This window comes from Poecilia mexicana, unplaced genomic scaffold, assembly GCF_051168715.1.
Source record: "Poecilia mexicana isolate PSO_F unplaced genomic scaffold, ASM5116871v1 scaffold_9, whole genome shotgun sequence".
In the NCBI taxonomy this organism is placed as follows: domain Eukaryota; kingdom Metazoa; phylum Chordata; class Actinopteri; order Cyprinodontiformes; family Poeciliidae; genus Poecilia; species Poecilia mexicana.
Window position 1 is genome coordinate 13199463 of NW_028263378.1, and position 17260 is coordinate 13216722.

The 17260-nt window shown below is 40.1% G+C and overlaps 1 protein-coding gene across 1 annotated transcript; it reads right to left on the reverse strand.

The window, feature by feature from the left end:
* Nucleotides 1–1301: 1301 nt before the first annotated feature.
* On the reverse strand, nucleotides 1302–15171 carry mapk4 (mitogen-activated protein kinase 4). The gene is made up of 8 exons (XM_088008808.1): nucleotides 12854–15171; nucleotides 10907–11082; nucleotides 5807–5951; nucleotides 4754–4836; nucleotides 4295–4373; nucleotides 3762–3978; nucleotides 2994–3159; nucleotides 1302–2642 (listed from the first exon to the last, which is right to left on the reverse strand). Exons 1-8 carry the CDS (start codon nucleotides 13218–13220, stop codon nucleotides 1698–1700), a joined length of 2178 nt encoding a protein of 725 aa, XP_087864934.1. The 5' UTR covers nucleotides 13221–15171; the 3' UTR covers nucleotides 1302–1697.
* Between the last annotated feature and the right edge of the window lie 2089 nt (nucleotides 15172–17260).

Below are 17260 nucleotides of genomic sequence, written 5' to 3' on the forward strand. Positions count from 1 at the left end.
TACATTCAAACGCTTAGAAAAAGCTTTACTGCGTCACTTATTGTCGTCATTTGGTAAATGTTGTTGGAAGACTGACAGATTCTTTCAAGAGTTAACAGGATGGAGTTTAGAAAGATAATTACAGCATGTTTTAAGCACATAATAAGAGTCTAAGAGTGCTGTTATCAGTGACGAATTTTTTGTGACGTGTATTTCGTGCATTGGATTAAGTTGGATTCTTGAACCTTGGCACTACGTCACATCCCCACCAGCTGGTTACAATTTAAATAGCAAAGGAGCATATTCAAAATCAGAGGTTGTGCATTAGCATGTGTGTCACAGGTTTCATTAGACACAAGCGGACAGAAGCGTTAATAGCTGATTCCTGCAACCTTCACTGTTTTATATATACAGCGGCTATAATGAAGACTGAACTCGAGGCTGTTCAGATTGTGTCTTGTTTTTGTACTCTAAATTCAGATTTCCCAGAATTCCCAGTCGGATATACAATAACAACCACTGGAGGCAAAATTCTGACTGGGTAAGTTGTAATTCTCCAAACATCCCAGAGTTCAGTATCTAACTGGAAGAGAGAGAGGGAGACAAAGAGAGCATCCAACATGGCAGTCATGTGTATCAAACACAGTGAAAGCTGCACAGATCTTGGTCAACTGATAGCATGCATTATGCTGTGCAACCTCTAATTGTGACTACATGTAGCTTTAGAGTTTGAAGGCATAAAATTGAAAAAAAACAAAAAAAAAACATTTTTATTACCTTTAAGTTGTGACAGCGGTATAGAACTACAACAGTTAGCAAACCTCACAAATTTTCTGATTTGCTAATATGTTGCTCTCAGTTTGTCTTGGAGATCTGAGTCTTAATTTGAGAGAGTTGTAGCCTTAAGTCAGAAAACTGGTGTGACTGGCTGTTTGTCTTTGGAGCTAACTACGACTGATATGTTTTTGGTTTTCATGTTTTGCATTAAAGCACTACGCTTACATATTCTCTAACAGTTTCACAGTTAGAATTCTGATGTTCTCGTTGCATTTCAACTGGGAATTCGGAAAATCCAACTTCCTATAGATAAGAGAACACACCAATGGAATGTACAAAACTCAGGTGCAGTGTCATTTTCTCATCAGAGTGTCAACGTGAGAGAAAATTTAACAGGAGACCTTCTTAGTCATAATTCTAATTTTAGGGAACATTCTTCTTTATCAGACTCATGTGTGATGTTCTCAGATCGGAGCTTTGACTTCCAAAAACAAACACACCAAGAGACCTTTCACTTTACTGACAGGAGATATGACTTCAGGGTACATTTGTGTTGTATTTCCAACTGGGAACTCATTAAATCCAAGTTTTAGTACAAAGACAAAGCATCATTAGCGATCATCAAGTTTTGAACGATTGATAGTTAGCTTTACTACCTATTGGAACAGGCATAAAGCAGAACTACTCACATCGAGTAAATGTTTAGTATTTATTAGAGCCGAGTGTGTTGATTTATATTTTACTCAAGTTTCTTCTTAGCTTTTATTGCCTGAGAACCAAAGCTGCACAACTGCTGTTTTTAAACTGAAGGTTTGTCTTGAAGCCATTTTACTGCTAAAAAGACAAGCTGCTACTGTAGAATGCAGAACATCCCTCGTTTGCAGTATATTTTGAAGTGTGACTAATTTTATAGTTATTTTGTGCTAACTCTCGAACTGAGATTAGGAGTTGGGAGTCTGTGATGGGGAAGTCCTGTGCTCTGAAAGCCGGGGCACCTTTCCTTTAATGCTCGCTGTTTTGCTCTCCTCCATCCAGCCTTCATCTTTTCCTTTCTTCACATGAACTTTCTCTTTATTCTGCCGGACCAGCTTCAGAGCTCGGGATATGAACACATCAAGGTCAAACAAGCGCTCTTTTTGCTTGACTGGCAGAGACTCTGTGGAGTCTGCATTAGGGGACTGAGATACAGAGGAGGTAGAGGACAGCGGTTGAGATGCTGGGAGCTGCACAAGTGGAGTAGGTGGTGGCGATGCTGTTTGAGGTGAAAATATAGCCGTGGGTGACGATGGGAAGAGAAAGGGGAGGGTATTGGAGGAAGATGTGCTGGAAGGAAGCGGGCTCAGTCTGTCCTCGTCATAGTCAACTGATGGAGGGCGGATGTGTTCGTTGTAGTGGAAGACAGGAGCTGGGAGGTCCGTGGGAGACAGCGGAAGAGGGGGAGAGGAGGTGTAGCAGGAGGGTGAGCAGTGGTCCATTAATGGACTGGTACTGGGCGAGTGCAGACGAGAATGAGCACTCTCCACCCAGCGAGTGATTTCCTGGAACAAATCCCCGGTTTCCTCCTCTTCTTCCTCTGCTTCCTCCACCCTCACCTCTCCTAGGTCCTCCATGCTGCCACCAATGGGCTCGGCAGGCACGGGGAGTCTGCCAGTGTTACGCTTCCAGTGAGACAGATCCAGAATCAGCTTAGGCTCCGAGTAGTGCTGGGGCTTTCCCTCTCGCCATGCAATTTTATCCAGATATGAAGGAGAGCCCACTTTGTAATCGCAGGAGCGACCGCAGTCAAGCTCCCCGTATCCTAAAGCACAGACGCGCTCCAGAGACGAGTGAGAGCTCTCCAGGAAACGCTCAGCTGAACTGCTATGGGAATATTTGCGGGGGTCAACCTGTGATAAGGTGGGTGAAGAGAAGAGAGATAAAAATCAGGTCAATCCTTTAGAAAAATCTCTTTCTGCCTTCCCTAAGTAATCATACGCTTTGTCATTGTATGACCACAAATGTTATAGGATTTTGCTGATTTTTTTATGTGACAGACCAACACAAGGTAACAGACAGTTGCATAGTAGAATGAAAGTGATACATGGTTTATAAAATTTCTTCTTAAAGAGACACGTATAAACAGTTTTCTGTTTCACGAACAAACGCATGAGCCCAAAAAACCATTACCAGCAAATTCGTTGCTGATTAAGTGAGGAGAGTATAAATAAGTGAAGAAGTCGGCAAATAGCACGTCCAACCTGCGCCTCTTCTGTCAGAGAGCTGGAAATGGCCCTGGGGTCCCGCTGCACCTCTTCGTTATCTGTGGTGTCTCCCAGGTCAGCTGGAACAGGACCAGAGGGCAAACACCGACACCTCTCGCCTGAGTATGGTGCCCATATGTTGGTTGATAAACTGTTGTCGAACCTGCAGGCAAGGGATATTTTTTTTATTCAATCTAACGATAATCGACACTTGCATAGAAATATTCTCATTGCTTGTTTTAGTGCATGTTTAGTGTTTTACTTGTTATGGCAGTTCCCAAGAACATTTACAAGCTCAGACTAAAGTCATGAACAGTTGAACACAGATTCATTATGTCACTTGTAAATCTGGATGAATTACAGTCATTACTTTTTCCCATGTATTGTAAAAAAAAAGAAAGAAAATAAAGAACATAAAATGTCCAGCTGAAGATTATCAGGAACAGTGCACACCCACTGTTGAATACACCCACAAGCCAACATGACATTCTTTATTCTTCCATTCATATTTATGGAATCACAGAAGGCTCTTATCTACAGCAAATATACCAACACTAGTTTATAATGCATACCCTTTTTCCTCTTGTAAACAATTTCAGAAGACAATTTTATTTATCTCTTGCAAAGCATAGAAAATTAAATGTGAGCTTCCACATTTCCATGAGTTGGTTTTTAAAAAATAAATAGAAATTCAACAGACTTGATCAAATTCATTAGTCTCTTCGTAGCATGAATGTTCTCCCTCGTGAAAATTTAATTTTTTACCTTTCCCAGTGAAAGCTGGAGGCCTGACTGTCGCTGCTGCTCAAGCTCTGCTCGGTGATGAGGCTGTCCAGCTCGTCCTCAATGTGGAAAGGGTGCGAGGAGACAGGCTCATCCTCAGGACAGGAGTACTGCTGAAGGAAAGGGTGGGACAGAGCTTCTTCTGCTGTCAAACGGTCCATGGGGTTAAATGTCAAGATGCGCTCGAGAAAATCCACCGCTGAGAGGAAAAACAGGGAGAAACTGGTGAAGGAGAAATAACAGGTAATACTGCATTCCTCTGTCTGTCTCGAGATTAATTATTAATTTAAGTAAAAAACATTTAAATCAAACCTTCTATCTAAGTCTATCTATTCCAAGGGGGGAAATCCTATGTAGTGTTTATTTATTTATTTATTTATTTTTAAGCAAAAGTAATAAAAGCCATTTTGTAAAAAAAAAAAAAAATTCACGAGTATCAAAAAATGAAAACAATGCTGCATATTTTACTGCTTCTCTGCCTCTTTGTACTCAGTTCTCAATTAAACGCCACTCACCCCAAGGATCCACTTCAGGCAGCAGCTCAGAGAAAGGTTTCTTGATTCTCCATCCATGACTGACATATGAAGGCATCACCTAAAAAAAAGAGCTTTAGAGTTAGTTTCTAGTTCTTCTCAGTCTAGAATGAAGCCATTTCTTTTCTGCTTCTTGAATATCCAGCAGATGAAACAACATCAGCGCAGAACTACTAAAAAATGTATGGGCAGATTTATAAAAAAAAATATCTCTGTGGGACTGGGATGTGGAATTGATTAACTTTGATATTACTCCAGATGTGGATATAGGAAGATCTCAAAAGTTCAGCTGTGACATACAAGTTTGAACTGCTTTTAATCTTTGCTTCTTTAGAAAGGACTATAAATTGGTCCAAAATGCCCTCAGAGGTGTTGTGTTTGCAGACATTCACAAATGTCAGATTGCAGTTTTGTGGTTCGAGTCGCCCTCTGAGGTGTCACCTGTAGGAGATCCTGCCTGTCCTCCTCTCTCAGTACGGGCACTGTGTCGAGAATCAGCTGCATCTGCTCCAGCTCGTGAGCTCCTGGGAGGGAGAGAGAGCCAATCAGAGAGAGGCAGAAAGGAGAAAAAGGCTTGGTTACATAAGCATAAAAAAAACAAAAACAAAACAAAAAAAAAAAACATAAAGTCAAACGAGAATAACCCAGAGGTGTGAGCCGACAGGAGACGATTCGATCTAAACGAAGCAGACAGGCTGCAGCACTTTGTAGCAAGCTGCTCGGAGATTTTACTACTCTAACTCAATATTCTATAGATTTTTAATGTTCCGAGCTTGTTTCTCGAATCACGTGGTCCTGATCACTGAGTCGGAGACAGAGCCAATGTTTTGTGTAGCAACAAAAATGTCTGAACTTGAAATACAAATACTTCAAGGACAACAGCAGGTGGTGCTACACAAACACTGTTGGATGTAAGTAAGCAGTATATTTGGATGTGGGTGCCTCATTTCACCCCCATCCCCAACCCCATAAACAAAAACCTAGCGAGTCCACTGCTCTTGTGCTTCTTAGGAGAAAGTTGCGGCAAACGGCTCCGACACCTGATGTGTGAAAGTCTCACATAACACGAACAGCGGGGGAAGGAGGATGACCTTTCTGAGTTTCTGTGGTCGGCCCTGTGGCGCAGAGGAGCCAGTGGAGGTCAGAATCAGCTGGTCAGCTGGAACTTCGTCTGCTTCAGACAGACAGCATTTCTCCATTATCATTGTTATTCTGCTCAGGCAAAGAAGCAGCCCACAAGGAGGGAGAGAAGTGTCTTTGGTGGAGGACAGAAAATAAAAAATAGCTCCTGTCTGTGGAAGCCACCAAAACTATGATAAAATCTAAAAAAAAAAAAAAAAAATGGAAGGAAGCTAGAGACTAGTTATAAAGGAGTCCAAATTCATTCATGAATATGATTCTGTTAAATTATTAGTGGTGCATCCAACAACTTTGACTGTATTTTTGTTTTATTGTAATCACAACAGTCCTTTGATAAAGATTTCATCACAGTACCTGCAAACAGCATGCGTCCAGTGAGCATCTCAGCCAGTATGCAGCCAGCAGCCCACATGTCTATGGCCTTCGTGTAATTGTTGGGGGACAGGAGCAAACGGGGGGAACGGTACCACTTCGTCACCAAACCCTCAGACAGATAGCCCTAATGGGAGGAGTTGGACCAAATTGGAACAGAGAGAGAAATAAAAAAGTTTGAGCTGTACAACAGTAGAATATAAATACACTGAATTTAAGCATTTCCAACACTTTCCAACAGTGCAACAACAAACTTCATAACTGATTATGTGACAACACAAAACAAGGTAAAATTATGAATACGATGTAGAAGGAAAGCTTTCAAAGTCTGAAAAACTGAACAGTGTGGAGCGATTTTGTAACCAGATCCTTTTACTCTGATACCCCTACATCAAATGCCCCTTATTATTTATTAGTAAATAGAGTCCACCTGTGTGTGATTTACACTCAGTGTAAATCCAGCTGTTCTCTCAAAGTCTCAGAGGTTTGTTAGAAAACCTCAGAAAAAACAGCATTATGAAGGAAGACGGAGATGTCAGGGAAGAATTCGTTGTGGAAAATTTTAAAGCAGCAACAGAGAGCCAATTTTCAAAACATTTTTATATGTATATTTACTGATCAACATCATCAACTCTGACAATATTCTACTCAAATGAATGGACCATTTCATAATGGACCAGTTTTCATTATGAAAGCAAAATATTTAATCATTCTTAGTAAGAATTAAGGATTTCTTTTTTTTTTTAAATGCAGGGTTTGTTTGTTGTATTCTTCATGGTGAAGTATTTTAGTGGTAGCATGGAGATCAGTTAACTAAACCTCATCAGTTACATCAGTTTTCTTGAAAAAATACACTTAGGAGGCCCTTTTTAATTTCAGAGTCTAAACATGTTTCTAAACATGTTCTACACACTTTTCATGGATATGTTGGGTTTTTCCAGTTGTAAATAAAAAAGAAATTGTTTTTCAAAACGTATTTGTCAAATGAGCAGTTAATTATAAGCCATTCATTGTAGGTCACTCACACGGTTCCCTAACCTTTACTCGTATCTCTGTCTCAGCGGGGAAACTCTACACAACTCAGCCTGACTCAAAGTTGTTCTGCAAGGTTTTCCAGGCCAGCTTCTCTCTGTATGAAAGTAAATCTTACAGAGACACTGGTGTTAAATCTTCCTTTCCCAGTCGTACAGCACAACTTAACAGCTGTAAATAAGTAACTACAGGTATTTTTGACAGGTCTTTTATTTGCCTATCACATCTTACTGCTCTCTTTTAGCACCATTTTCTCTTGTGCCACCTTTAATCCTTCAATTTTTCCCCTCTGGGACACTAGTCCATTTATTCCTGTTATTATTCTGTCTCTACTTCACATCTCTTTTCTCCTGTCTTTCCCCTCCCTCCTATCTGTTCTTGTCTTTGCTGTAGCAGATTACCAAACTGAGGACTCTTTGACCTTGCCTCTCTCAACCCCCTGTGTTGATCTCCGTCTTCATCTGAGCTCTCACTGCTGCTTCCTGTCAGGCATAGACTAAATGTTGTAAATTTTAAGGAGATACTAAAATGAATAAAGGTGATCACAAAGCACCTTTATTCAAAATCAGTAACAAAACACTGTTTTTTTTTATATTCATAGTTCACAGCTAAATTTGGTGTATATTTCAAGAATAAATATTTGAAAACTGTGATGTGCACATTAACTTAGTTTTTGAAACTCTACAGGACAACCTTTCAATTTAGAGACTGAAACCTATTCTTTACACAGCAACATAAGCTGAGCCAGTGAGGTATTGCTATATATTTACAATTAGATTTAGGTCCAGACTTTAATGGGGAGATTCCAACAGATGAACACCGTTCCACTGCAGCTTTGTCAGTATGCGTATGGTCATTGTCCTGCTGAAAGGTGAACCAGAGTCTCAGGTTTTTTCCAACTTCTAAAAATATTTCTCACAAGAAATATTTTGATGGAGCTTTTCCTGAGCTCCATCAATTTTCTCATCAACTCTGACTAGACATCTGTCCCTGCCCAAAGCAGGATGCTATGAGAAAGTTTTAGTTTTCAAGCATTTGCAGTTCGACCTGAAGTTTCATATCAGTCCTATCTGACCAGAGCATCTACTTCTATATGTGTGCTGTGTGTCCCTTATACATTTTTTTGCGCCACACTTCATCAATGGGTATCGGAATAAAGAGGAATAAATATAAAGATTTCCATCTATTAAAAATTACATGTATCTGTTTCCTTCTGCAACACACCTATATAATATTTTTGCCTTGATATGTCACATAAAACGTTATAATGCTTTTGTGAAATCACTGTTTCCTGTGTTTAAAGTGTAATCATCTTTTATGCACGGACTGTTTAAAACGCTGCTCAGACTGTGCCTCACAGCTACTCAGTAACATAAACCTTTCTTCATCTTCTCTCCTTCACCTCCTACTTTCCTCTCATTTGATTTGCTGCGACTGTTTTCTCAGTTCTTCCTCTTTGTCTTCACATTCAACAGAGTCTCACTGTTGTTTTTTTTTTTTTTTACAGCTTTACTTCCTTCCTCACCTGTATCTTCTTCGGTTGCTGTCTCGCACCCCACATGTGAAAAACTGCTTTTTATTTCTTTAGACTTTTTCCCAACTTTCTGTCTTTCATTCTGGTTATGAACAGTTTCTGGGCATCTCAAACACTCACTCAGCGTGTGACATTAACACACCCACCTTCGCAGAAGCACCAAGTTCTTTACAGTGTAGGATGTAAACAGGATCCCAATTCATCTGCTTCTTATATCTGTCCTCCATGTTAGCTGCCTAAACAGACTGTTTTCTAACAAAACATGCAGTAGAACAGAAGGAACCTTGTTTCTACTCCCTTGTATAACCAAATAAATTGAATTTCAATCAATTTTTCTCTCTGTTTGAGTGTTTTTTAGCCTTTTCCATTGTCCTGTTTGTTTATGTTAAGGATTTGTTCCCCCTCTGCCTCTGCCTCTGCACTTTTCACCTCCCTTCTCCCCAACCCTCTTTGGTTTAAAATTTCCCATCCTTGCTTCTCATGTACTCAGCATACCTTCCTCCTCTGCTTTCCCCTCCATCCTCTCCCTCCTCGCTCTCCCAATGCACCCCTGTGTCTGCACCCAACTGATCCCAAAGTCCCGAGCCCTCAGTTGACAAAGATTTCCTTTCAGGAGAGCACCTCCTCACACGCACAGGCCCGAATCAAACCTCGCAGAGACACAAAACGAACACAAATGCAGACTTGCTAGTGTTACAGTACTGCTGTGGGACCTTTGAACATAACAAAGCTGGACAACGGAGTTGTGAATTGTTCCATTAATCTTTCAGGCATTTTTTATGTACAGCTGACAGCCTAATTACAGAGCTTGATTAGCGCAAAACTTGACACCATCTCTGGAGTAGGAGTTGGGTTTGGGCATAAGAGGAAGCTTCATTTGAGGGACTTAGAGATAAGTAATCTGAGAGAGCAGAAATAATTGTGCCAGTAAATAATACAGCTTTGCCTGCACATCATTTGATACGAAAAGTATTCTGGAAATGATGACTGAGATCAAAGTCTTTGTCCTTCTAAAAGGCAGAATCAATGCAGTGACATCTTGATACCACTAGACTAAAGAGAACAATGAGTTTCATTCAGTACTTTGCAGAAATATGAAGTTGCCCTATGTTGTCTGTTTACAGACAGATTTGTGTCATTTATGCTTTGCAAAAGGTCAGATTCAGTGAGATTAGAGGGACAGTGTTTGTTAACTTCAATTTTCTGAACTTTGACTGGGCCAAACTGACACACGAATATACTTTGATCTAAACTTTTCCATCCTTGCTCTGACTCAAGGGTCATGTTCCCAGAAGATAAGCCCACCCTTTTTCACCATGGGAACAGCGTATTCAGGTTTGTGAGCAGATTCCATTCTGTTCAAAAGCATCCATCCATCATTTTCTAAGTCAAGAAATGGTAAAGCGAACCTCCTCGGCAACAGCCAAATGTCCTTCTTCACAGACTCTTATCTCTGAAGGCTGTGTTTTTAACTCCACAGCCACAGAAAATCACAGAACATAAAAAGTCCTCCCGACCCTAATGTATTCTGGTTCAGGAGTTCTCATCGGCAAACAAGCCCTGAAGACTTACATACTGATACTTGACAGTTTCAACTGAAGTTTGTCCAACAATAGATCCTTCACCTAAAGGTTTTCTACGAACAACAACTTTATTTGTGTCAATCTTTGCAACGTACTGCAAAGTTTATGTTGTCAGAGAGTTATGAGGATAGAATGTCTGTGCAACCACAACCGTAGTGCAGTTTACACACTGCTACATAGAGAAAAATATTAATATGACCCTGTCTAAAAATTGCACAGCCCCAGAGAAGTTATTGTCAGTTTCTTGATAGCAACCCAATCTAAATGAAGTGAAGAGATAACATGCACAAGTATTACAATTTTTTTCTTTTGATTTATTCAGCAGCTGCAGAGAGCATAAAAGCAATGAGAATACAAAACAATCCTTAAATCTACTGACTTGAATATTAATATATTAAACTATTTTGTAACAGGAATGATATAAATATAACACTTCAAAACATTACACATTCAAAGGAGGTAGTACAAAGATCCAACATTTTGATGTTCTCCTTTTATCCATGTAGAGATGGTTGATTTATTTTGATCTGAACAAACCAACATCCATCGAATGCTATCCAACTATAGGTAAAACTAAATAGTAAAAGGGCTACATTTAGTTGTGCTTTACTCTTCAGCCACACACAAGAAACACAATAATATGCAAATCTGGGACACTGAAGGAGATGAGTGTCTTATCACAGGGCAGTTCAATATGTGGAGGCAAAGATAGAGTTATGCTAACAACCTCTATACTGGTAAATGTCTGTTTTTCCTCCGGGGCAACAGCTGCCCCGTTTTAGAGATACAATTATAAATTTCCATCTTACATAGTGAAGCATATAAATACAAAGATCTACAAGGTATTTAGAAACATCTCAGAGGCCTCAGCTACAAGTAAACCCTTGTATCAGAATGTGTGGGAGTGGGACTCTTTGCTTGTTTAACACTCACCTTATGAGAATAATGGGGGTCCACTATTCTGGCAAGTCCAAAGTCGCCGATCTTGAGCAGCATTTGGTCTGTGTTGATGAAGATGTTGGCAGGCTTCAGGTCTCTGTGGAGGACGTTGGCTGAGTGGATGAACTTTAGGCCCCTCAGCAGCTGATAAAACAGCAGGGTGGCATGACCTGTTTAACGATAAAAGTTAGATAATTTAACACACAGCATCTAAAACTAAGGTAGATAATTTCCACTTTTTAAAGTAGACTGATTTCTTTACATATCACCTTTTGTGGATGCATTTATCTGAACATGATCCATATAAGCCATTCAAAGCTAAATCATGGAATTATATATGTGTGTGCTTTATGCATCAATGTAAATCCTATAGAATAAATGTGTCATGGTGTGTAGATTGAAGAGGACACAAATGCTGAGAGGTAAAGACGGAGAGTAGTTTTTGAAGCTTTAATAAATAAAAAAAAAGGTGAACAAAGCTTAAAATATCACAGGGAGCCAAAGCAAACAAAAACCAGGGACCCATGGGAAAAAAGATAGCAAGGAGATGACAGGGAGGAACCAGTGAAGGGTGAGAGGAGAAGAGGTGCTTAAATACTGGGAGTGTGAATGCTGGAACAATAGACCTGGCTGATTGACAAACAGGTTGCAGGTGTGAGGGGAGAGAGCCAAAGACAGGCTGATGAGAGAGAGAGAGAGAGAGAGAGAGAGAGAGAGCAAGAGAGAGAGAGAGAATGGCACAGAGGGCGAGTGAACGTACACAGCAGGGGACCTATGAAAATTAATCTAACATTAAAAAATATCTAAACCTAAGACTAACAAAGAATAACTAGACACAAGAAATAATCATAAAAAAACTAGAATCACTAAGGAAGGACTGAACTAAAGTAAAACAGAAATAAGGCTGATCTAATCAAATAAAGAGACTAAGGAACAAATAATAATAATGAAACTAGAATTAATAAATCAATCCCCCAAAACCTCTCAAAACAACCCAGGTATGGATGAAGAAATTTGTAAAGTTGTCACTGAAGAAAACACCTGCAGGCTAAACAACTTATTTGAAGGTCAGTTCCACATCTTTTTATCATGTCTGATGGTACAACCTGAGAATTTATCTGACACATCATTGGCTGCCATGTATAACTCCTGTATTTTGTCACTTAGGTTTTACATAGCTTGTACTAAGTATCATGGGTTCTTGTTGACCAAGGGTTAAAATCCACATTAAATTTGTCACTTAAATTAACACATTAGCTTCTACACCACTGAACCCAGGTGGACTACCCATATGGGCTTTAAAAGGTCTGTTAATGGGAAAGGCATGAATGAACACACAAAAGGGAACAGGAGATGAGACCATTTGACTTTCACAAATCATCATGTGCTTGCTCTTTACAAAGAGCAAGCACATATGGGAGCCTGATCCCAACTAGTTTAATATGCACAGGATGAGCAACTACCATGGTGACAGATTTAGCAGAAAACCCTCTGTTAGACAAGCCTTTATTTTATTCTACGATGGACAAAACATACAAATTTTATTGTTTTAATTTGTACAAACAACAAAATTAATAAACAAGTGTTATGTTACTAGACTTTTACTTTATTATTAAAGTTCTTCATCAATAAAAGTTGTTACCTCTGCTGGTCATTGAAATGTAACCAAAGGTTTAGCAAAAGTTTCAAAATCAAAATAGTACATATTATAAAACCAATCTAGTTGTAGTAGTCAGCAGCTTTTTAACAGACGTAGAATTAACTGTTGCAATTTGTTTTTAAATTTTAAATAAAAATGTTTTTACATCATAGTATTGCTTGAATCCATTTTTTTTTCTCATGCTTATTAGGCAAAGTCATTCACCAGCCCACGACTTCTCTCAGATTACTTATTTTCATTAAACCCATTAATTAAATAAACAATTGATCGTTCTCTCTTACTTGTAGGTAGTGGTCCCTGGTCCAGTAACCGGGCCAGATCAGTCTCCATGCACTCCTGGATGATGTATATGGCACTCAGCTGGGATGGGTCCTGGGGCAGCGGCCATCCGTATGGCGCTAAGACCTCATGGACACTCACTACGTTCTCGTGGTGCAGTCGTTGGGTGATTTTCACCTCCCGCAGGGCATGCTTCACTGTGATTGCGTCTCGCATCGACAACTTTTTAATAGCTACTCGCTGTCCAGTGCGCTGGTCGACAGCAGACAGCACCAGCCCGGTGACACCGGTGCCAAGAGGTCGAGGGTCAACAAAATGACCGCTGAGTTCGAAGCCGTGGAGAAACATAGGGGTGGCCTGGCTGGCCATTGCAGCTCAGATTGAGGGGATAGGTTTGTTCTTGTTTTATGCAGAAGATGTTACATTTTGCTGGTGAATCGTCATCTGCACTTTCTTTAGGAACCTCAGCGTGCAAATGTATTTCCTGCTGTTAAGGCCTCGTATACTCCAAAATATTTTGGAAAAGTCACATCTGGTTTACATCCTCATGAAAAGAGATGTGCTGCAGCAAAAATAAGACGTATCTTTATCGCCTTGCAGCAATTCTCACATCAGATCTGCTACTCATCTTAGCATAAACAGCAAAGCAATGGGAATATTTCTTTGTTGTCGTTGATCCGATCCAAAACAAGAAGAGCTTGAGCTAAAAACAGAACTTCTGAACTTAAAGGAATCAAAGGTGTGGTTTTGTCAGTCATCCTTGAGTCTCATGTGTAAGCCTGTGGTGGTGGTAAGGCATCTACAGCAAAGGTTTAAAAATATCACTTTCTCTTCAGCATCTTCCTCTTGACACTTGATGTTTTTTGGGGGAGGGGGGGTTTCTGCTATGGCTGCAGGATTTTTAAAAAATGAAGTTTTCTCTGTATCTCCCAGAAGAGAATGTCAGCTAGTCTTTTTTTTTTTAATAATTCAGGGCAGGGGTAGGCAGATATATGCAAGCAATAGGCGAGGCTAATACTACTGCTAAGCATCAACAGTCAGCTTTGCAATTTAAAGCTTTCCGAGCCTTTGATGGTGAGACAGGTGGAAAGAAGGTGGGGTCAGCGGACAGAACATTCAGCGAGCCTCTGTTGGCTCCTCCTCTTCTTCCATGATGCCTTTGGAGTCTCTCAGTCAGTCAGGGAAGTTCATTCAGATCAGTTGGATGGAAGTTAAATCCCGGAACCGTAGTACCCCCCTGCGTTTGCATGTGCACACATGTGCATGTATTTAATCCCCCAGTAATCTTCTTTCTGTTGCCTTCTCATGAATGTAGGGCTTTCAGCAGCAGGCCGTGGTCAAACAGAGAACATCCTGCACAGCACATCTGCTACTTCTTCTTCTGCTGCTGGTGGGTAGAAAGAGGAGAAACGGGGTGAAAGCCGAGACACACAGACGACAGACGAAAGTTAAACAGCGACTGGGTCTGTTAAAGAGTAACTGTTACATAACATCGAACAGCAACGTAACCTAATCCACGCAAGCAATTTGATGTTCTCAGTCAGGAAGTACAGTCATGTCAGCTGTAAACTGAAGATGCATCAAATCAGAGTTTTGCAGCCAATTCCTAATCTCGGTTTTTTTTTTTTTGTAAAACTGGCGAGATGCAGATTTTTTTTTTATGTAATGAAGAGCATTCACATTTTTCAATAATTTATTGAAAAATGTCTTCCTGCAATGAAAGTCATTAAATTATTTACATCAGGGATAGAAGTGATGCAATAAAAGCTCAAGAACCTGGATAACAGTGTTTTATAGCAACTTTTCTCTAAAATGTTGCGTTTTTCTGTTATCTGGGAACATCCCTTCATAGTTTCTTGATGTTCCTTACACGTTTTTTCTTCCTCTTATTTCATAGCATCTAAGTATTCCTAAAAGTACAATCTTTATAAGACTTTTTTTTTTACTCACTTTTGACATATACATCAAACAGCTTTGGTTGTGCATATTATTTAGTTTGGTTGTGCATTCACTGACTGGGAAATTATTAGATTTCTTTCTGTTTCCTGCTTACCAATCATAAGGCAGGGCCAGACAAGCTGAAAATCGGCTGATTTTAGTCAGCGGAGGATTTCTTTTTGGTGCATCTCCATTTTTACCAAAAAGATTGTTTACACTTAAAACCGTTTACACATAAAAGCACAATTCAGTTTGACAAGATGGAACAGATCACACAGCTTGTTTATTTAGTTTCAACTTGGCTCCATTTTAAATCTGTCAGATACTTTTGTGTTTCTTCCTGCTTCCAGAATCTCTGTTGTCCATCTTCTGATTCCTTTGCTATGACAGATCTAACTCATTTCTGTAGCTTGAGCGCAACTGCCTCCGTCTTACCCGCTGTTTGGAAGACGAGGGTCAGGTCACATCAGTCTTTTTTATTTTCCAACAACAGTTTCTCTCAGATCATGCTCACTCAGGCAGACTGCAAGAGGCTGCAAAATTGTAAGGTGAGAACAGAGAGTAGAGATGGAGGCAGTGGAGCTGGGTGGGAAGTGCAGCACTGGGGTAACTTTATAAATAATGCATAATCACTTGCAACAGCGGTTCCTGCTCTCTTTAAGCATTTACTCTCCACGATTTGTCATGTTACTCAGCAGCTAAACCCATTTTGATTTTGCAGATTCTGAAAGCAGATCAGAAATCCGAATGCAGAAACAACAAAATCGGAACAAGTAAACTGGCTTTAAATGACATATATAGTCTGCTTAAAAGCAGGAAATGAAACCACACTTGCCAATATCCTTAATATATTTGATAGCGGGATGAGCAAAACAATGCTTCATGTGTTGCTCACTCAGCTGCATTTTCTTTTCTCCCCCCCCCCCCCCACAGTGTTTACTTTCCATGCTGCGCTAATGCAGATTTACTTCAGTTGATAAAAACGCCGCATCTCCTCTGAACACTGGCTCTGTGCAGCTGCCTTTGTGTCCACATAGTAACGCCCCTCTGACGAAACAAAAACACTGAAAGTGCATAATAAAACAAAGAGCCTCATTTCCCAGAAAGAGCAGAAGCAGCCCATGTGCATCGTTTCACTATTTTAAGCGTCCAGAAATCTTACCCACGTGAGTGTTTGGTGGCTGATTTATTTTATTTTATTTTATTTTTTTATTTTTTTTTAAAGAGGGGGGGAAAAAATAGAATCGAAAGATAAATCAACAGCAACCATCTGTACTCACAGAGGCATTACGCAGCCGCAGCCTCCCGTCCAGAAACAAAGATCCGGAGGAAAAGATGCGATAGAGATGGGTCCTTGTGAGCGAAGAAAGTGAAACACTTGTCCATCTCTCTGTTTGTCGCTCGAGTGAAAAGTGAGATACGGACGATTTATGAGAGGAAGAGTCAGCGGGCGCTGGACTGGCACCGGAGGAAGCGATCCGATCCTCTGAGATGAGATAAGCCAGTGGCTGCTACAGAGCCGGTTACTGTGGGCGAGTGTCCGCTCTCTGTCAGCGCTTCAGAGGGATGATCTGAGAGGGGAGGGGGGGTGAGTGCGAGAGGGATCCCCCACCAGAGTCAGGTAGCAGCCTCAAGATGCTTCAAACTCACACACACTGCAGTATGAAGCGCTTTCTTCATACTAACAGCAATTATTATAATATAATAATGACTCCCGCCCGCCCCTTTCATTGTAACTAACCACCGTTAAGTCTGATTTTGAAACCATCCAAGAACTCCAGACGGCCGCCTGACCCCTGATAAAACTGCAGGATATCTGGTTCAAACTCGTTGAGGTCTACAGATTGAACACTGGATCTCAATAGAAACACACATCCCCACTTCGCCAAACATACTCCTTCACAATTTGTGAAACACTTCTGATCAAATAATTTGTCAAAACTATCAAACACTGAGAAATATTAAGATGCTCAGTGCTAGTTTTTGTAGTTTACAAAAATGTTTTAGGGCTTACCCAACTAAGCATTTTATTCATCTTTTATTTCTTAATTTAAGGAGGCCCCAATGCACAAGAAACCTTAAATATATATATTTTTTGTACCTCCATCTATAGAATAAAGGTTTCTTGAATATTCAATTTTGCTTTAAGAAAAAAGTTTTGGTTTGGCCAAAGTACTTTGGATTTAGATGATCAAACGTAGTGCTGATTTTTAATTTTTTTATTTTTTTATGTGAAAAGTCAATATTTCTTACAATCCTTACATGGTGCAAAAGATGAAGGAAGGGCACAGCTTCCCATGATTTGAACATGCAAACAGTAGAAACCTATTGAATAAAGAAATATAACTTAAAAAAAGAGTTCTAATGGCACTAATGGCACTACCCATGGACATTATGCCACCCTGTGTGAAGAGCCGTGTTGCTCATATTTTTCACATATGGGTTTTAAAATTCCCATTGGGGATTCGCAA

Bases quoted from the DNA above. Each gene is read 5' to 3' on its own strand.
- mapk4 (XM_088008808.1), bottom strand. From the start codon at position 13,220: ATGGCCAGCCAGGCCACCCCTATGTTTCTCCACGGCTTCGAACTCAGC. The intron at 11,083-12,853 runs GTAAGAGAGAAC...ATCGTTAAACAG, and splicing joins CCAGGGACCACTACCTACAA to GTCATGCCACCCTGCTGTTT. The intron at 4,837-5,806 runs GTACTGTGATGA...TCTCCCTCCCAG, and splicing joins TGGACGCATGCTGTTTGCAG to GAGCTCACGAGCTGGAGCAG.